Source organism: Manis javanica, chromosome 4 (genome assembly GCF_040802235.1).
Source record: "Manis javanica isolate MJ-LG chromosome 4, MJ_LKY, whole genome shotgun sequence".
NCBI classification, from domain to species: Eukaryota; Metazoa; Chordata; class Mammalia; order Pholidota; family Manidae; genus Manis; species Manis javanica.
Genome location: NC_133159.1, coordinates 58,893,686 through 58,916,314, shown reverse-complemented (window position 1 = coordinate 58,916,314; position 22,629 = coordinate 58,893,686). Strand labels below are relative to the sequence as shown.

Genomic DNA, 22,629 nt, shown 5'->3' with positions numbered 1-22,629 from the left:
TTGTAGCTCAGAGAGGTTTTGTCTAACCATGTATCATAGTTACTTGACAGATTCTCCTGCTACATGCTCCTAGAATACCCTGTATTTATTTTTTGATAGTTCTTACTATAGTGTAAATTATATAATTATTTTCTTGTTTTTATTTATTGACAATCTATCTTACAATATATTTTACAGGGAAGGGAACTTGTCTTATTCACCACTGAATCAGCACAGTAGCATAATTTCAGGAGACTGGAATACACTCAAAAAGTATGTTGAAGTGGAAATTAAAAACTCTAAAATAATCTGATGTGTCAGTGTGGCAATGATCAGGCAGCGTTTCTCTAGGAAAATCTCTGTGGTCACCTCTTGAATCTTTGCCCTTGGCCTTTGGTATTTTTCCTTAGCTGAGCCACCAGTTAGCTGCTCCTTAGCAGGCCTTCTTTCCTGCTAGCGGTGGTATCCCAGAGGCTATACCATCTCATGGCTTCTAAAAGAGCACTGGTATGACTGTAGTAACACATATTCTGCCAGCCTGTTCTGTTCCTGGGTTTCCTGGGGAACCGGTCCTTGCGCACCTGGCTCGCAGCAGCTGCATGTGACTGCCTCATGTCAGTGCTTGTGATGGACATTCACAGCATCCTTTTTTTGTCAAAGAGTTTGGTCATTGTAGGCATTTCATACTGGTCAATAGGCAGACTCATTTAACAGATCTTCACTGGAGCCAAGACTCAAGGGATAATTGTCACCATTCTCAAACTGCCTTTTTATTACTAGTTTTCAGTTTCTTTCATTGTTACTTATTCATTTACAAACATATTTGCCAAATAAGGTCTAGGAACAGCCAGAGATTAAAAGCTTTCCCCATGATATCGGAAGTTTTGGATGTTGATCAGAGAGGAAGGATACAAAAATTGGTATCTTCCTACTATACACCAGTCACTGTGCAAGGGGTCTCATCTTGATTATTATCTTGAAATAACCATCTCACCTGTGATCATTAGCTTGTGAAAGATCTCACAGCTAGTTTATGGCAGAGATTTGAGTCCATTTCTCCATGACTCTAACATACCTCACATGGCTAAGTCTTAGCAACAGTGTTGATTTAAATTCACCAACTTCCCTTTTAGAGTCAATGTGTCAAACAGATGAGTAAGGTGCTAATGCAGTGAAATGGGTAACCTTAAAGCATCTGGTTATTCGTCATCTCGCTGGAGATCCGCGCACCAGCAAAAATCCAAAAGTAGGCACGAGAAGCCGTTTCTCTATAAAGGAGAAGAATTGGAAAGAACTTACAGGTTGAAATTCAGTTCTTGCAAGTGATTAGGATTTTGTAGGTTTAAGACAACAAACAGTACAAGTATTAATTACCGGGTGTCTAAGTCCTGTATTTCCTTGCATGACATCAATAATATCAGTGATTAATCCTCTTCTTCTAGATCCTTGTTGTATCCTTAACTACATTCCTTTTACTTTGATTTTCCTTCTAACTTGTATTAGCAAATAAACCAACTATGTTTGCTAAAAGCACAGACATTTACTCTTCTGTGATTTGGAGAAGCATGTTTTAGAAATAGCATCACATGCTTATCAGATCCTTTCCAGATATTATCTGCATAATAATGAAAGTCACAAAGTCTTTGATATTAGAGTGCCATATGAAATATTCACTGACACTCAAAGCTCCTCAATGACCTTTTGAGTCAGTGTTATGTTTACTAAAAGCTGGTAGCTTACTTAGAAGTTTGGTACAAACATTTCAATCCATAGTAATCGAGAGCATGAACCAAATTTCTTCCAAAATAGTTTTCTCAAAATCTCATCCAGTAGAGAAGTATATTGGAGCAACTGTGAATATAAATCTAGAAAAATATTTTATTAATATTATTAGGTATGTGAATGCACTATTTGTTATTAATGACCCTTTGTTTCTACAGAAACCATTTTCTTCAATTAGAACTGGCTTTGGGTCAACTGAGAGGATGTTTTTGTATTCAGAGAAGTAGTTTTGGCCAAAATTAAGTACAGATGGTCCCTGACTTCTAATGGTTCAATTTATGATTTTTTCATAAAATCATAATTGTAAAATTAATAGGCATTCAGTAGAAACCATACTTGGAATTTGAAACTTTGATCTTTTTTCAGGCTGGTGATGTGCAGTACCAGCCCCTCTCACGATGCTGCAGCAGCAGTGAGCCACAGCTCCCAGTCAGTCTCGCAATCACTAGGATAAACAACCAATACACTTACAACCATTCTGTCCCCATACAATGTTCTGTTTCTCCCTGTTAGTACAGAATTCAATAAATTACATGAGATATCCGACACTTTATAAAATAGGCTTTATGTTAGATGCTTTTGCCCAAATGTAGGCTAATGTAAGTGTTCTGAGCATGGTTAAAGTTGTCTGCCTAAGCCATGATATTCAGTAGGTTAGGTGTGCATTTTCGACTTCAACAGTATTTTCAAATTATGACAGGCTTATTGAAATATAACTCCATCGTAAGTTGAGGAAGATCTGTATAGCAATATTTACACTCTTTGGGCACAATTACCAGGACAATAAGAGACATGCATCTCTTAGTTTTGACATAGGCTTTGTTTTCAAATGGGTCCTGGAAGTACTCACACATACGAAGATACTGCAATTCTAATTCTTATGCCTCTATAAATCCTCCTATTACACACACTTACTCAAACATCTGCAAACAATAGCTGCATGTAGATTATTGCTTCCAGTAGACATGAAAGGTTTTTCTCCTAAATAAATGCAGAATAATCTTGTGCATTTGTAGAGTTACAGTGAATTTTTTGTGGTTGAATACAGCTAATGTTAACACATCGGTTTTCCCTTGTAAACATTTGGAAATACTTTTGCAATCCTTTCATTGATAGAAATGGTTTACTTGAGGGAAAAATACTTAGTTTCAAGGTAGAATTATATGATAGTCACTTATAATAACAAAGTGTTGCTAATGCTGTAGTGGTTTTACAGGTCAATTATCATAATTCCAATTAACAAATAAGTTAACTTTTATAAAGCCATTGTTATATATTTGCCAAGCAGTCATTGTGCAAAGTGATTTGTACATGTTATCTCATTTACCCTCACTATAATGTTAATTGGTAGATATTAACATTATCTCCATTTTATTAAATGGACAAACTTGTAGAAGCTGAATAGCTTCTAAGTATTGGACCCAGAATTTGTTCTTAGGTAGGTTTCCTCCAGAACCTCTATTATTAACCACTGTGCTAAACCATCTTTTAAACAACAACCATGGGATGAAAAAGGAAAAAAATATTCAGTAAAGTATGTTGGAACAACTATTCTACTTTGTAATTATTTATCAAAAAGTAAAATCCAGAGCTAGGATTAGAGTCATACTCCTAAGGTTGGCAGACTGGATGGAATCTGTCTTCTGACTGCCAAGATATTGCTGTCTGTATCAGATAGCAGTACTGTGTGCTTACCGATGTCAGCTACAACCCCATGAATGTTCATAAATCATGTGTTTCTTCTCTGGAGGCAAAAGTGGGATGCTTAAATTGTCCTCTCTGCACAAAGTCTATGCTATTCCAGTTCCCTAAGAAGCTTGACATAAACTTTATGGATCTCCTGCTATAGGTAAAAGGAAGGGTCACTTTTTCTGCCTTCTATGTCCAACCTAGCTCACAGTCTGTCTTCTGTAGCTTCCATCAGCAGTAACCTTGGTCATTCCAGTGCAACAACCTCTTCATTCTACTGTGAAAATCACATTGCTTCCACTCCACAATGATCAGGAGTCAGAGCTTTTAGATGAAACCATGGTAACCAAAAGGATTAATTTCTCCCAAGTCTCAACACATAATCGTGTTTTTTCTCAACAGTCTAAAAGACAACTCACACAGCACAACTGCGCAATAACATAAAAATAAAATAAAACCTCAAAACCAAATATGCACTTCCAAAATACATAGAAATGAAGGGGTTTGATACTGGACAATTCTAGCAATATATTGTGTGTGCAGAGTTCTAAAACAATAATTAAGGAGGTCTATAGAAAGGGTCATTACAAATGGCTCCTGCTTGTAACACACTCTGTTTCCTCAATACCTAGTTCTAATAGCATTTGCTCCTGTCCCAGACCAAATCACATTTACTAAAGAAGTAAAATCTTGTTTCACACAACACCTCATTTTTCCACATAACTGTTGAAAATGTCTGTCTTGGTGAACTTCTCTTCACCTCTGTTTTATGTACAATTAAAGCCATCTCCTTGCTGAGGCTATTCCCTACAGTAATACAATTGCCCACAATGATATATTCTGCCATTAACCCTGGAGCACTCACTTTGAGTCTGCACGTAATGAGACACATAAGAAAGTCTCACTGAGAACTTTTACTGTTCATCAACAGAGCCCACTTGGCACCTCCTGAACAATATTTCACTGCTTACAAGTTGATTACTAAGACTATGGAACACCAGCTCCAATCTGATCCACATAAAAACAACCAGTGTTCTTGAAAGATAAACGATATCTGGTCAAACTACCATGTTAACAGAGTGGGCATTTGAACATTCGAGGTCCTCATTTATGCAATCCAGTTACGATAATGTCCTCTGGGCCATCTGGAGAACTTTCCCTCTATTGCATCAAAGCTTATTAAAGAAGTGAACAACTATACAACTATATTGGTGTTGACTTGGAATATGACAACAAGATTGGAAAATCATGTGCTATAAACCACCAGGAATTAACACTGTATTTGCCTCTCTTCCATTTTTGGTGTCCAAAGCCTCTCACTTATTAGCTACCCCTAACAGAAAGATTCCATTATTGGGAGAGACCATAGAAGTAAAGAACTCTAAGAGCCCTTACATAGGAATGTCCTATTAAGTAAGTACAGATATAATGAAAGTGAGTAGGATATTTCTTCTGGAAATGAGAAAATGGAATGCTAAGACATCCTAGCATAGCATCTCTCCCACTTCTATTCCTGTGTATCTATGAGCAAAATAGTTAACCTCTCTGTGTACCACTCTATCACCTGTAAAAGGGAATTACTAATAGTATGCACCTCATAGAGTTGTTGGAAAAAGGAAATGAGATAATATATGCAACTGTGACTGGCACTTAGTAAGAGTTTAAGAAATATCAGCAATTGTAATTAATATAATAATAATACTTACTGTTGTTTTATCTGTTCAAAAAGTAGTTCCTGAAAATTTGAACCAATACCTAAAGAGTAAAAGATAATCTACAGACTGTATTTTTTAAGTAATAAAATGTTTTACAGAAGAACTTGGCTATAATGACTTAGTAGGAATATACTAATTCATTTAGAGATATAAGGAGGAAAAGTTTATTTTTAAATATCTCTTTATATGTTAATAATACAGGCCTACCATTTGGCACAAAGGCTGCTTTTTAAAATTAAAGTATATTTCTCCTTCATAAAAATTTTAAGATCTTGATCAGTAAATTTCTACTCTTACCTTAATCAGAGCTATTAAAAACAGTTTGGATTCTACAATTATCTTCCAAGCCAAAATGACTCCCAAATAATTACCCAAAAGCATACTGTATTAACCTTTTAACTGGAAAAAACAGTATCCACTCTCTAGGTGGAATTTTATCTGTGTAGTTTCAACTTCTCACAATGTTCTCCATCTTCATTTCTACTTAGTAAAGTTATATCTCCCCAAATCCTAACACTCTACTTAATTCTTTCTTCCTTGACTCAAATACTCATTTTTCTAGTCATTTCTATAAGTAATGAAAACTACCACTGCTCCTCACTCTCTCTTGGTTGTTTATCTGACGTACCCACCAACAGCCCTACAAAGCAGGAGCTGTTACTTAAATTCAACAAATGAGGGCACCATGGGGTTGGAGAGACTCAGTAACTTGCTCACCACCATCCTAGTGGCAGGTTTGAGACTTAATCTCAATTTTATCTGGCTCTTTTCTAAATCACCAAATGGTCCCACATCAAGGAATCTAGCTGACTTTCATCATGCACCCTCAGCACCAGCTTTTCCCAGTCTTGGTGCTCTCACCTTGCTTCCCCTGGTTTCCCTTCTGCTTCATGCCCACCCAACCCTATGTAGGATCCCTAGATTTTTTTTTTTTTTTGAGAGGGCATCTCTCATATTTATTGATCAAATGGTTGTTAACAACAATAAAATTCAGTATAGGGGGGTCAATGCTCAATGTACAATCATTAATCCATCTCAAGTCTAATTCTCGTCAGTCTCCAATCTTCTGAAGCATAACGAACAAGTTCTTACATGGAGAACAAATTCTTACATAGTGAATAAATTCTTACATGGTGAACAGTACAAGGGCAGTCATCACAGAAACTTTCTGTTTTGATCACGCATTATGAACTATAAACAATCAGGTCAAATATGAATATTCGTTTGATTTTTATACTTGATTTATATGTTGATCCCACATTTCTCCCTTTATTATTATTATTTTTAATAAAATGCTGAAGTGGTAGGTAGATGCAAGATAAATGTAGAAAACATAGTTTAGTGCTGTAAGAGGGTAAATGTAGATGATCAGGTGTGTGCCTATGGACTAAGTATTAATCCAAGCTAGACAAGGGCAGCAAAACATCCACGGATGCAGAAGATTTCTCTCAAAGCAGGGGGGGTGAGGTTCTGAGCCTCACCTCTGTTGAGGATCCCTAGATTTTATAATCTGAATCTCCAAGTCAACTGACTTCTTTGGTCCCAATTCTTGTTTTACATAAAATTACCCCACTAGGGATTCTACTAAATCTTGGCCTGTGTGGGAAAAAATATCTTGCATTGAATATGAAACTAAGTTATGTATTGACTAGGAAACTAAACTAATTATGGAGTGGATTCTGCATACAACATAATTTTTCATGCACTAAATCCCTGTATTCTTTTAAAAGCCCTTTCTGCGAGACAATGTGGCTTTACATAAGCAATTTAGCTCTACATAAGCAAGCACAATGAAGAGCTTGGTACAGCGGGATAGCTATTTGTTTCTACCATCCTTGCATTGAGATAAAGTTGTAGTTGTACGCCACACCATCTTCTTCAATGAACTCAAATCGGCATTATAAATTCAAAACACTGAAACCCAAACAGTTGAAGAAATTAAAGTTCAAATTCCAAATTACTGAACATAGAAAATTATGTTCACTGTCCTACTGATTTTTATTTTCCCATGAACATTCCCATGAAATATTCTGATTATGCTTCTACCTTTCAAGCCATTTTATGCTTTCACTTCTCTTTTGAATTATAAAATCCTTTCATTTGAGTACACACTCTTAGTGTATATTAATGAGACTTATTATTCAGCATTAAACTAAATTTAACATAAATTTTCATTACATTTGAAGGGCCTTTTTTTAAATTTATAAGCATGATATCATAAAGATATTTGAGTTTATGCCAGCACAACAAAAGATCAGCTTTTAAATTAGAGCAGTATTTCTATGACTTTTTTATTTCAAATTTTTATTTTCTATCAATAATGTAATTTTAACATAAGGATTGAATGCTCTAATATTTTTAAGCCCTGCATTATACAATCCATAAGCTTCATGAGACCAGGCATTTTTAACTCTTTTAGTAACTATGATAATCCTGGCACCTAGAAGAGTGTTTAATACATATAAGGAATTAAAATATTAATTGTGAGAATATATATACATATATATATATATGTGTATGTATGTATGTATATATATCTATCCTTGGAAAAGGAAACTAGAAAAATTCCCACATTTTTAAGTAAGTTAGTGCAGATCTGTCTTAGTTAAGTTTACACTTCTCAACAATACCAGCACCAACTCACATGGCCGGATGAATGACTGGACTTCTGAATTTTTAATAGTAGCTTGTTATCTGGCTAATTATCTGGCCATTTGAGAATGTCTCCCTTCAAGTCATATTCCTCTCCTGTACCTATTGTAACCTGAGCCATTATTCCTTGTTTGCTGTCCTAAATTGCATGACCTATATTGGCTCAGAGCAGTCAGGAAAGGATCCAGGGAATCAGCCCTACAGACTGGGACACATATAGAATTTAGCCCCCCACACAATTGACTCCCAAAATATTTTTTTAAGCTCTGTTTTACAACTCTTACTAAACCAGGATTTCATTATTCAAACCAATAGCTGAATGAGACTATTAGGGAAGGAGTGTGAGTTCACTGTTGAATGGAATTGGTAGTTGCCAGAGCCTTATTGGTGGAAAAATCAGTAAAAGATAGAACAAGCCCAAAACAGATGGGCAAATTAAAAACAAAACAGTTTTTTATTTTTTATTTTTTGGTTCTACAACATCTCTTGTAGGTCATGAGAACATAGCTGAGCAAAGAGGTACTCCTTGCTCAGAGACAGGGTTTTGTATGAATGTCTCTGCTTTTATCTCTCACAGCCACACTCACTGTGTCTGGTTCTAAGAATCTAGACTGTTTACCATTATAGGACATGCTTATTAACCAGGTTAAAAAGGAGTAGGTTACCTGTGTGTAATTAGTATTAAAATAAGTCTCTCAGGCTACTACATTATTAGAGTTCCTGAAAATTGTCATGTTTTCCTGATATTTGCATTCTCCCTCACTAAAAAAATTATTCATATCCTTTAGGATTGCTGCTGATGGTGTTTAATCTTTGCATTATATTATTTTTATGATCACTACCATTTAACATTTAAAAAGAAACAATCTTATTAAAAGTTAAAATGGAAATCTTAAGTAAAAGTATATACATTATTTAAAATGCCATAGAGTTTATTTATTAGATACTTACTGAAAAATTATATTGCTACACCAATGACACAATTACCCTTAAATTATGCCTAGACTATAGCCAGCAGTGCCTTGTAGACATTCAGACATATTTCAGATAATTCAAAACATGTACATGTTTTATGTATATGTGGGAGGGTGTGTGTGTGTGTTTACTTTTTTACATTGAGACATAAAGGCAGATATAATTGGTCCTTTAAGTGGCCAAATTCTGTAGATATGCTTGGAAAATATGAGATTTATCTTCAAAAACATATTTTGAGATCATTTGATTTTTTGCCCATACCTTTTATTTGTAGTACATATTAAGAAACAACTGATTAAGTTTATAGGAACTGACATTAGGTCTTTCAGAAGAAGACATTCAATGTGTAGGTTTTATTGTGTTTCTAGAAGGAAGGCTTGAAAACTGTGGTTTGAGAACTCTAAGGGCTGGTCCTTAACCTTAGTACAGCATAACTTGAAGCTATAGAATGCAATGTGGAAAGGACTCCTGAATGTCGGCTCAGAATGAAAGATGACTTAATATCAAAGACAGTGATGGGGTGTTGTGTAAACCTCAGAGACTGGATTTTGTTCAGTGGTTTCTAGGGTCAGGGAAGCCACCAAGTAAAAAACCACCTGTGTATATGTTGCATGACTGTTGATTGTCTCATGCGTGTTTGTCTTTTATGTATGATTAATACACAAAATGTTTTTCTTTTCTTTCCTTTTCCCTTTTTGTAGAAATTATTGAGCCTACTACCTCTAGTCCTGTCACAAGTCCAGGTCAGTATCCACATACATTCACAAAGTATGTCTGGGTACTTTCTCCATTAAACAAGACCTCTGCTTTGTCATAGAAATAAACCGAAATGCACATGGGCTGTGTGCTTGCAGCTCTGCTCTAATGTCTGTTATTTGTCCTCGTCTATCTGTGATCTGTCCTCCCTTTGGATTTTCTGATCTGACCCTAATTTGAGGCTAATATCTTTCAGTTCATACTTCAGGGCTTATGCAGTAAATCTGTGTCACATCGTGTAGTTGCAGGGTGATTAGCTTCTGTAATACCTTTGCAAACAGAGCTGTAGAGAGTTTACAGGTTTTTCTGAGTAGCTATTAAAAAACTATTTACTCTGGTTTGATGTTTCCTTATTATAAAATCATTATGAAACAGAACAGCGTTTAGTGTTTCTAAAGAGGACAATAGCTGAGGAAAACCTATCTTTCGGCTCTTGGAATATTATTTATTGTATTGGAGATTTTGGTCTCTTGAAACTGTCAAGTCAAAAGACTTATTTCAGGTGTGTTTTATTTTCAGATTGTTCCTAATTCAGCCACAAATACTCCCTCTGAAAAGATAGGCCATTGCTATAAGTGTGTTTTTAAGTGTTGTTTTCAGCTGTGAACATTTCTGGGTGACATGAAATCAAGATAAAAGCTATTGGTATTAGAAACAACCTTTATCTTGTTAAACAGGAATTTAGGAGTTCATTTTGAATGTGAGCTGCTGGCTATTTAAAGAAAAAAGTGAAACTGCTGAAGTTATTTAGCTTTGAAAAGTTCATAGGGATTTCTATAACTGCTGAGTTAGATTTGTTGATGCTTCCGACCCATAAAGAGGTGTAAGTTGGTTAAATAGTTGTTTCTCCTCTCATTCCAGAAATGGCTCTAAATTTTAGTCTAAAACAGGATTTGCTGATCTGAGAAACTGAGTGTTTTAGAAATGAAGAAAAAAAAATTCTATCTCAAATTGTAATCAATCAAAAATGCTTAAAATTACTTTAGATGATTATGAATTACCCCTACCCCCTAAATGAAACAAGTTTGAGCAAGTATATGATTATGTATTTAAAGAATCTCATAATATAACACTTTCTGGTCAAATTATAGAATAGGTTTTCATAACCTCTCAAACTGAAGCATATTTGAGTAGGCTATTTTAAATTATTTTATAGTTGATGCATAGAAGGTTTAAGTTACATAATTAGTAACACTTTCCCATTTTACAGATAGGGTTAATAGCCTTCTAAGTTTGACTGCCATGTTACTACTAGTCATTTGAATCTGATTTTTGTCTTAACTTACAAAAAGACTCCTGAGTATGATTCCTGGGAATCTGATGGCCTCCAAAGAGTTATATATCTCAGGTTGATATGAGATTTTAGAGTTATTAATATTATTAATAAACTTTCTGATATCCTTTTCTCTATCATTTCTAAAGAGGATATTAAGTAATTTCCATGTCACCATGTCACCTAGTAGATTGAAGCTAAGATTAGATAAGCACTTACTTTTCATCTTAGACCATTTCCCTAATTATTGGGTGAAGTCTTCATAAATTAAGAAAGATAGCTTATTCCTTATCTATTCAAATATAAAATAGTGAGATGGAAAATATTTTAAGAAATGGTGTCTGGAGGCATTCAGTAACATAGTATTTTGTGACTTTGTGTTTTGGGGAAAGTATAAAAAGACTCTTTTTCAGGAGCCACCTGTATCATAGCTTTTTTTAATGGTAAGAATTCTTACCAAAAAATTTATGTGGGTCATAAAGCAAACGACAAATTGCTCTTACCTCTGAAAAGATTCCTATTTCTTCAAATAATGTCTAGTGTAGGGTTAAGGACATGCACTTTGAAGGCAACTGCCTAAGTTTGAATCCTAGCTCTGCCACCCTGTAGCTGTGTGAACTTAGTAAGTTAATTAACCTGTCTCGGCTTCAGATTCTTCTTTTGCTAAATGGGGCGAGGGTGGGGTAATGATAATACCTACCACTTAGAATTATTATGGAAATTGAGTATGCTAATATTGGTAAAGCACCTATAAGAGTGCCTACTACATAGTAAGTATGACAAAAATGTAGGTTAAATTTTGAGGAATGATAAACATGTATATAACATGAAGAAAAAAAATTTTCTTTTATATAAGAAAGTATAAGACATAAATAATACATATATAGATATATTGGACTATATTTAAATTGAACTAGATAGTATCTGAAATACTTGAGACCTTACACTTATTGCCACTTCCTATAGAATGCCTAAAGCAACAGCCATTCAAATGGTCGAACAGCCATTGGCTCCAAATTAGTCAGTTCATTGCTAGGATTCAATGTTTTGAAACTATGCACACATGAAAAATAGTTTAAAATTGAATTCTTTAGCACTGCAATCTTTGCAAAAAAATAATGTAAGCTTTTTCACAAAAGACTATTGTAGAAATATTAATAAATATATGTTGAATTGAATTGAAAGGTGGAAAAACAAACACAGCTTTCAATGAGACTTATCTTTCATTAATTGTGAATTTGTTAAACGCCTCTAGAGAACAATTTGGTTACTCAGGGATTTGAAGAGCATTATAGCAGGATTTAAAGAGTGGTATAAATGATAAACAAAAGCTTTTAAAAGTATGTGCAGTCTGCTGTACAAGATACAAAAGAGAAGAACTTGGCAATATATAACTCTAAGCAAAAGATCATTAAAGGCAGATGGGAAAATAATTTACAAGATGAATAAAGCCAAACTGTTAAAAGTTGCAGTCATTGAAAACAAAGCTTTAAAGCATCTTATCCAAATAAAAATGAAAATTCTCTCAAAACTATTCTGGGGATAAGAAATATCAGATTTTAAGCTAGTCCATTTACTGCTTCTACATAAGTGGAAAAGAGAATGTAAAATAACTGAAGACAGATTTAATATTTGGTAATATTACTGTCAGAGAGTTAAAGCAGAGATAAAGTGGATATAGTTATGAAAATATTGGGCACACTGAAAGTATATTGAAGAAAGTAGATTCATATCATTTATGTCCATAAGTTCTAAAGAAATGAAGGTCCTGAAGTCATAATTCATATTTTTATATATTCTTGACAAGTCAGAATCTGTTTCAATTGAAGGGAATGAAAGTTAAATTATTAACATCATTATTCAAGAAAAGGCGATGAAATATAGTAAGTAATAAGAACAAAAGAAAACTCTTCTTTGATCAGTCTCAGAGTCTCAAAGTTTGAAGGGTAAGGGGCATTTTCCACAATGAATGAGATAGGCAGTGAATTTGAAATTTTAGAGTGTAGTACTTTTATCATAATTGCCATGCTAGACCCCATGCTATTCTGGGTACTGGTCATCAAGCTTAAAAACACCTACCATTAGGCCAATGACAACAGCATCCTATCAATAGCAACTTAAAGATTTCCAGTCAGTTTTTTTGAATTATATTTTGCAATCACTTTTGAAATATATTTTAATATCAATATTTGACTTTTATGTGTTAAGGGATGGAAAGAAGGTTAAGGCTGGTCTTTCTACCTTGAACAGGACAAACAAATAAACCTAAGACTGTCTGCTAGTGCAGCCTGTTTGAGTACATTACCCAAGTGCCCCCTACTATGACCTTGAGCTCACAAGTCAAGGCTGAAATTCCTAGTCGAGAAACAAATTCACAATGATGCTCTATTTCTGATTTTATATTCCTAGGTTATAACTGTCCACATAACATCAAGGTGAGCAAACAGAAAGTGAAAAGTCCAGCCAAACTAGCATTTACTGGGCTTCATGTAGACTCAAAGAAACTTAATAAACACTAATTCAGCCAGTTCTTTTTTTAGTCTATAGGCAGAGGATTAAAATTTGGAATTTGTTAATGCATTACAGATGCCCCACCTAACATTTGTCCTCACTTTGACCCTAGAAGTAATCTTCAGGAGCCATCAGTTGAAAGTTATTTTGTAGTAATTTAATTTTTAACTTCATGCCATTGTTATTTGTAGTAAAAAAAAAATGGCTTTATTATAAATCATAAGATAAATGGAAATGTGGTTTAAACGTATGACTTTTCCATATCTGGAAACAAACAAAAGTCAATGCAGACCTTTCAGTTGGACTTGGAAACTTCACTACTTAAAAATGCTGTTGTTAAGATGTTGTATTTATCATGTTTAAGTCCATGAAATAATCCTGGTTCCACTTTACAACCAAGGAAAGAGACAAAAACAATTATTTTATCCGTGGCCACTCAGTAAGTACTTGGCAAAACCAAAATTAAAATGCCCAGTGCTTGATCATCAAATATATGTGCCTCACTTTAAACAATAGAAATTATTTTTGAAAAAAACAGGGTACAGTGTTTGTAAATGGAGTCATTTATAGTCACCAGAAGACACCACATTATGTAAAGAAGTCTCACTTTAAATAATTCCTGATTCACCAACTTGTAAATAACTTTTTACTTCTCTGGCTTCCTGGATTTTCTTCAGAATGAAAATTCCTTTATTCAGCTAACCAAGGGAGCCCCATTTTCAATCTGAAGGCTATTGTTTCTCATTTAGCAAACATTTATTGATTAATGAATGTATCAGACACAGTGCTGAGAGCATGAAGTTATTATCTTAGAGGAGTTTATGATCTATTAAGGGTATAATCTATAACTGTATGTGTAATCATTACTCAATATAAAATATTTTATAATTTCTGTCTAAAGAATGAAGCAGACCACTTTGCCTAGAGGATATCTTCATGTATTTTAACAGGATCACAGATTAGGCATAGTTGGCAAGGAATGGGGGCACCATTATAAACAAAGGAAATGCTTAAAAAGTCAGAGATAGGAAGCATGGAATACTGAAGGTAAAACATGATTTGATTTCTGTATCCTTATTATCTACTACTGGGCCTGGTATTTAGCCAATCCTCCATGTATGCCAGATGGTTTCAATGAAAATACTAAACTACTTAATGAAATTTTTGAAACAAAGGTTAAGTACAAAAGTTAAGAACTTTCTTGACAACTATATGGTTTTCATTAGGTCATACTTTCATCATTTAAACTTATCTGAAAAGAAAACAATAAATTAAAGAAACACAAATTTACTACCAGTTGAGCTAAAACTCTCTCCCTTGCATCAGTCTGTACATATTAAAGCTCCCTAAAAATACTTTTTATGCTAGCTAGCATTTCTTATGGTAATTGAAAAAAAAATTAAACCAGTTTTTTTAGTTGCATTAAGTTCTATGCTAAAAAATAAAAATGTTCACTTGTCTTTCCTCTGGGAATGAATGAATGAATGAATGAATGAATGAATGAATGAATGAATGGTTTAGAAACCCATATGTAGCCCACAGGTTTAGAGCATAAGAAGAATCTCCTAAGTAACAGTAGTCTGCTTCAGTAAAACTCATCTAGAAATTGAGAGGGGTGAAAATAATAAAAAATTAACTAATTACATGATAGGAAGAAAAGGCTTGGTAATTTATCCATGTGTTTGCTAAGTAGAAAATTCACAGATCTTAATGCCTAGATGAAAGGCATAAACCTGACTATGCATGGATAATGGATAGGTAGATGGTTGGGTGGATGAATGGATGACAAACTTATATATGGCTCATAGGGCTAGAGCATTAGAATAGTGAGGAAACTAGCAGAAGTTGAGAAGGTAAGTCAGTTTGTGTAGTTTCTGTCAGTTCCCAAGAATTGCAAGATGCTTAAGCACCTGAGTATGTCAAACACTGTACTAGGTATTAGAGATGCAAAAGTGACTGGCCCACTGCTTATCTTCCAATGGATGAGAGACATGGAAACAGAAGAAATTAATGCAATGTGTGCTGTAGTAGACATATACATCATGCACTCTGGGATCACTGGTCCTGCCTGAAGAATTGTCAGAAAAGGCTTTCTGGAGGAGGTGATTTCTGAATTTTGTAGTTTAAACACAGAAGTGAGGGGGGAAAACCATTTAGAGAGCTTAGCATGGGCAAAAGAACAGAGACATAAAACAGCACAGTGTGTTTGAGAGAAATTCCGAACAATCTCTGGAGTGTAAATTGAGCAGAGTGAAGTGGGACTAGGGAAGTGGACACAGCACCATCATAAGGGGTGTTGTGTACATTACTTGGAAGCTTGGTCTATTTAACCTTAGACACAGGCTTATTAATAGGCTTCCCATGTAACTCTGAGGGTCAGAATAAAGGGTCAATTGGTATGCACAAGTTGGCTTCAGAAAATATTATTGTATAATATCCTGGAAGGGTTGATGAGAGCTGGATATAGAACCGTTGTAGTGGCAAGGAGAGAATGGGACCTGTTCAAAAATTATTTAAAAAGAGAATTTATAGGGCTTGGTAATTGATTTCAAGTACAAGGAAAGAGTCAAACAAGGTTGACCACCACCTCTTTTTGTAGATTGTGGGGACAACAACAGAGGTTAGGAAAATATCCCAGATGTCACGCCAAATGGTTTGACTTTTATTCTGTTGTTTGGGAAAGGATTTGATGTTTGTCTGCTTGCTTGTTTGTTTTTTTCAACAGGGGAATGATACTATGTAATTTTCCAAATACAGTTCTGGAAAGGTAGAAAGTAAGAATGGAGGTGAGGCATCAAAGAAAGTATATGAAAGCACAGTCCCTAGTTACAAGTCGGTGCCATCGTTTAGGAAAATGGCTACCTGAGTACAAGCATGTCTCTACAGATGAGTTCCTGCAAAATAAGTATCAGACTTGTGGTATTATTTCAAAATTTATTTTAAGGTTTCTGGGATTTTTTTTCCTAATTTGAAACAATCAAGCTTCCATTATTCCCTGATTGTTAGAGTGTATGGCATTTAAGACAGCTCCAGATACATTTCAAATTCTAATTAATATGCCTGAATATAATGAATTCAGATATTAATTATAATTATCCATAATTAGTTGATTAATTTTCAGATAAAAATATAGCAGAAAATCTATGATGCAATTTAGGATATGATGCTTTTTTTTAAGATGAAAAAAGTGGCATGCTCTCTCTTCTCTGTTTTCACCATTTATTAAATCCTTCCTTCCTTGATATATCTCCAGCACTGTCTCAAAATATTATTTTAGGCTGTTGGTCTTTTGATTCACTCTGAGCTCAGAGGAAAGCCCCACCAAACATACAGATCAATGCCTCAAGGGCAAACACCACACATACTAATAACAAGAATTTAATGTGTTAAATCAAATGATTGCTATATAGCGGAAGTATTAAGATTGCTAATAATTACCACTATTCTATATACATAAAATAATATAGACTTATTAATGTGAGTTCCTAATGAGTATTTACCAGATACATACTAGTGCATTGTACTATATAAGAAGTTATAGAGTTACAGCACAGTCATCAGTGCACTCAATGCTTTGCCTTATATTTGGAGGTATGTGTCTGTCACATCTCTAGATTGCAAGATCCTTTAAGAAAAGAGGCAGTTTTCTGCTTGTACTTATTTTTTAAATCTATCTACAATGTCTGAAAGAGTGAATGGAGCACCTGAACTCATTGCATGAATGCACAAATGAAAGAGTTAATTAATATGAAGAGTATTTCAGCAGGATGGAATATTAGAAGAACTGAAATGCATACCTTTATATTTTAAAAGAAATAAACATGCATTATTTCAAACCCAACGAACTCCACCTTTTCATTAAGAGTTCCCATAATGTATCTACTACAAAAGGGAAAGAACCAAAAACTGATTGAAAGTAGAATTTCTTCCCAAAAATCCCCAAGAAAAAGGGAAAGTGTTTTACTCTTGTAATCGTTTCTGGTTTACCAGTAAAAAGAAAGAAAATAGAAGTTAACAAAAGGCAGCTCTGTTAGTTGGACACCAGTTATGTGGATGTGGCCATGTTTTGATTTAGGACACAAGCAAGATTCATTGAATGAATGAAGGGATGGATGGTTAAATGATTTCCTAGATGTATTCACTTGTTATTGCTGCTCTAGCAAATTGTCACAAACATAGTGGCTTAAAACAACACAAATTATTATCACAGTTCTGAGGTCAGCAGTCCAAAATGAAAGTCACTGGCTACAAGCAAGATATCAGCAGGACTGCCTACTTTTCTGGAGGGTTTAGGAGAAAATCTGTTTTCTTGCCTTTTCCAGTTTATAGAGGTTGGCCACAATCCTACATTTATGTTTTTCTATCTTCAAAGCCAGCAGTGGGCATTCAAGCCTTTCTTACTCACCTCGCTCTGACACTGACATTTTTGCCCCCGTTTTCTACACTTAAGGACCCTTGTGATTTTATTTTACCCACCCAGATAATCCAAGATAATTTTCTTATCTTAAAGTCAGTTGATTAGCAACCATAACTCCATCTCTGCTACTTTAATTCACCTTTGCCATGTAATGTAATAAATTCATAGGTTCCGGGAATTAGGATACGAACATTGTTGGGAAGCCATTACTCTGCCTACTACATCATGTGATCAAATCATTCCTTTTTTCTACATCTAATATGAACCTACCAAACCTCCTTGGATTTTCCAATATATAGGTAATGAATATTTGAGAATCCAGGCTATTAGAACATTGAATTTTACATTAATTGCTTATAATCATCTATTTCCTTGTAAAAGAGGTAAATATGTCCATTTAAAAAATCATATTTTTCAGGCTGCATTATTACCAACAATATTAAAATATTTTATAAAACGAATAAGCTAATAGTGTACACACACACACATACATACATACATATAAAAAGAAGACTGAAAGATCTTAATGTAAGAGATAAAACCCATCTGACCACTGGTCAATTAGAGAAGGAATCTACATAGGAAAGAATCAGAAATGCTAGTAAATCTTGAAAAAAACTGGAGTTTATGACCTCTGGTGTAATAAGCGATTATTCTGTCAATAATACATGTAGGAAACAGTTCCTTTGTCCTTGGGCACTGTATTCTGTAAAAGCCAATGAGCAGATGCTCATTTGTAGTTGCTCTAAGTAGGAAAGCACACATTTTAAGTTGGCTTTAATTCTGAAATACTAAAAACAAACTGAAAAAAAAATGTGTGCTTTAATGAAGATTCTGCATTTAGAAAAGTAGGGTAAGATTGCTCGGAAGTAAGTCCTTTGATTTTTGTTTTTCTCAACCACTATAGAGAATGCAATTTTCCCTTTACTATCCCTTTGCCCCTGCATAATACCAGCATCCTCAGTCAGTCCTCCCAGCCCAGAACCTCTCACTATACTCATAATGCCTGTTGTTCAAAACAAATGATTTCAGCCAGTTTTTACTAGTAGATCAGTCGTTAAGCCAATGAATGCTTGTGTCTTAATGACAACCTGAAATATGCATCTTCCTAGGAGCATTTGTGTATTAAAAGAAGCTGCTATTTAACCTTAAATAATTTATTTCTAATGGTGGAACTTACACGAAATTAACCGTGCACATCAGAACACATCATTAGGCAGAAAAGCCTTTCTGTTGCATGTAAATCACTAAATCCAGGGGTCCAGATCCCAGGCCTCTGCCTAATTGTCTGGTGGCTAATACATTACCTCTGCTTCTTTCTCCCACTGTTTTCCTTTGGGAGACTAAATACAGACTTTCACGGTGCAGATAGACAAGGCTGTTTTGTGCTTTGTTTGACGATGGTTATATTTATAACTCATATTTCAAATGAAGATACAGTTTTAAAAGTATTTTTAACAAACATCTATTTTTCAAAATTACTTTGTGATATATGGATTACTGGTACCAACATTTTACAGTAAGGTATTTGAAGTCCAGAGAAGTCAAACAACTTACCCAAGAACCTACAAATCAGTAAGCATTTTCTATATAAGGGGTTTTCCTGCATTAAGTTAAGGGGTTTTCCTTATATTCTAAACCCATTGTCACAACAATGTAACAACCCAAATTCATCTGTGGACTGGCTCCTTGATAATCATCACAAATCTGAGCCATCACGCCAGGGTGGGGAGAGGGGGGTCCCTGTTTAGGCATTTTTATTCTAATAATAGGCCAACTAATTTTCTTCCTAAAGAGAACCAATGATCCTTGGTTCATCTAAACAAACAAACACAAACAAAATGATATCCTTTAACTGCCAATCACAGTTTTACTGTCTTTTATTGTATCAGAGTAGCACCAATCAATTCAGCAAGGAATTACAATTTTCAGACAACCACACATGTGAGCATACGAGCTTGCACCTTTACTATTAGGCTTAGTTTTTTAAAAGTAGTGTGTGTGTAAGAAGAGAGAGAGAGAGAGAGAGAGAGAGAGAGAGAGAGAGAGAGAGAGTGAAAGGGACAGAGGCATCTTGTATGCCCATTTTACAACTGATAATGGCAACTTGACTGGATCCACATATACTATTAGAAGTGATTTCTGCTGCCCAGTAGAAGTGGTAGTACATAACACCAATTCTCATATTTCATTTACAGCACTTTTTTTTTTTGGCCCTTTTATGGTTCTACCTCTTCCTCTCCCACCTACCACTCTCCTCAACCTAAACCACCAATGTCCTTTGATTTCAGGATTTCTCTCACATTTCAAAATGAAATTAGGAACAGATACCCATATCTTGACTCCTGGTCATCCAGGTAGTGAGGACAAATTGGACCTGTCTACTTTCCAAGGTGATGTCGTCCCTCTTGAAACTACTTAAGTTCAAGCATTCATGTATTTATCCATTCATCAATGCAGTCACTCATTCAATATGCTTTATCAAGTATCTATTATGTGATATATCCTGTGCTGAATAAAAATAATCTTAGGGAATGATCTTAAAATATTATGGTGGGGCAATAATGTGTCCCATCCTTTTTACCATGTCATGTTAAAAATTCTGTTTACTTATTGGATTTATTTAGAACTTAGCATAGGAGCATAAGGAGCAAAGCACTTTGATAAACATCTGACATTGTTTTGCTGTTATGGCTTTTAAAGGATTGCAGAGCATTACCTAACTTACCTTCTGAATTTGCCAGAGCAGAGCAAATTATCAGTAGACATTTTATATTTAAAGACGACCTGAAATAAATACAAATTCATTCTCCACGCTACCAACTTTGTGCTTTTCACAGTCAGAATAGTCACTAGGTGGCACCTCTGTGCTATGTTCTCTACTGAAGACTCAACAAGTGTCCTTGCCATGTACTAATTTGTGTTAGAATTTTGTGACATCTTCCCTCCTACTATAATACTCATCAGTGTGTGATTTGCACGATCCTCTTGAGCAAACGTTTCTCCTGTAGACTGAATAGTAGCGTACTGAAATTGTTCATACCCACTGACAATTGAAGAATTAAAAATTCAATCCTGTTACCTGGTTTTTGAAGCGCACTATGCCACACCGTCTATTTGCATTTACTATTTCATTTGTTAGTAGTTGAGTGATGTAGCATAATCTACTTAGGTAATATAGAACAGTGATTAGGACACTGTTAGTTATCCAAAATGGCTGCAATCAAGTCAATGATTAGATTAGGGTTTCAGGCATGTCTCAATTCCTCAAGAACATTGATGAGTAAGATGTGGCTCTTCTGCTCAAGGAACTTGAATTCCACTGGGAATATGAACTCTATAAAATGGAGTGATTGGGCTACATGATCTTAAAGTTTGCTTCCAACTCTTACATTCTGTGACTTTCCTATAAAAAGGGTATAAAAGGTCTATGGGTCCAAATCAGCCGTGAAATTGCTTTGGTGTTCCTTATGAGCTTAGTTAAATTGACTGTTTCCCATTCAGATGGGTACATAGCACTTTTGTGAATATAGTTTATTCTGAAATACCTGCATTGAAACCAGAATTTAGAATGAGTAACATTCATTTCAGACATTAATTTCTGCCCCAGGTCAGAGGCTCTGGAACTAAGCTCAAGTGAGAGAAAATAACTCAACAAATTCCCATATTAGTAAGTTACTAATTAAAATTCCCGAGTAGAAAATTATAGCTAACTTGTCCCTTACTCTGGCAAAATGTAAAAACCGTGGGTTTTCTGCAAATGCAAAATTGCCACTAGACTCATATAACCATAGATCAATGAACACTTAAAACCTGCGACATGGGGAAGGAGTGACAGAAACCTCCTTGTCACAAACAAAAGCAGGGTGCTTTGTACTTCTTAAGGCAAATTTGAAGTAACCTTCCCATTTTCTCCATCTGCTTTCCACTATTTTCTCTCCCTGTCCCCCCCACGCTTATGACACTAGAAAGGAGCTATGGTAAGTTGATTTCACATATTTTCACACAAGGTGTTTTTCATAGTAGGTAGTGCACAGAAGCCAAAATGAAGTGCTACTTCAGGAATTTGGAGATAAGTTGGCCTTCCAGCAGTGAAGGGCTGAAGTTTGAATATTACCTTGATTAAACAACAAAAGGGTTCTAGGCCTTTGACTGCCTTGTAAAGTTTACAGATCTTTTAACATACCTAATTAAAGAATGTAGAGTATGAGTTGGTAGCCTGCCAAGGGAAATATTGAGACAAGATTATTTATTGCCCCACTAAGTCCTCACCAGAAAGACTTCCCCGGCAGACAGATGCACCCAGACAACCAAGGAGCCATGGGTGCTCAGGGCTGGTTCTGATTTCAGGCTTCATGAGCTACGATATATGCTCAGGAGGGAGGTCAGCATGTCTTAGTGGACAGCACTGGGGTGGAAATCCAAATTATAGCCATTATCATTTATTAAACAATGGCTCTGTGGCAGACACTGTGTTAAATAATTTTTAAATATATTATCTCAGTTAACCTTCATGGTGGTGCTGAGTGGGTATTTTCATCCCAATTTCCAGAACTAAAGCCAAAATAGCTAGTAAGTGAGTCATTGCAGGTAGGGTTTATCTGACTACAAATCCTGTGATCTTAAACATTAAGCCCGTTTTTCAGGTGAGATGCTCACTCTTATTCTTAAGGGCCCACAAATTCTACAAGAATTTTGAAATGTTGTGTTCTTATTTTTTTATGATAATCCTTAAAGAATCATTTTACCAGATATTTAAAAAAGACATTCCAGATTTTAAAAAAGACACTTACCAGATTAAAAAAAAAGACATGTGTGGTGAATAAAGAGCAAGTTTTAAAAATCCCAGATCCAGGCACCATAGTCTCAGGTCCACAAGA

General features: G+C 35.0%; 1 protein-coding gene across 2 annotated transcripts in view; it reads left to right on the top strand.

The window, feature by feature from the left end:
* The window catches only part of NEGR1 (neuronal growth regulator 1), a 923,904-nt gene that overhangs the window by 798,882 nt on the left and 102,393 nt on the right, over positions 1-22,629 (top strand). Inside the window, exon 7 of one of the 2 annotated variants that reach the window (XM_073234125.1) lies at positions 9,494-9,653. The exons of the other annotated variant lie outside the window; for it this stretch is intronic. Coding sequence (XP_073090226.1) covers positions 9,494-9,609 — 116 coding nt within the window. The 3' untranslated portion in view covers positions 9,610-9,653. Of the gene's footprint in view, positions 1-9,493; positions 9,654-22,629 lie in introns of those variants that run through there. 2 annotated transcript variants of the gene reach the window in all.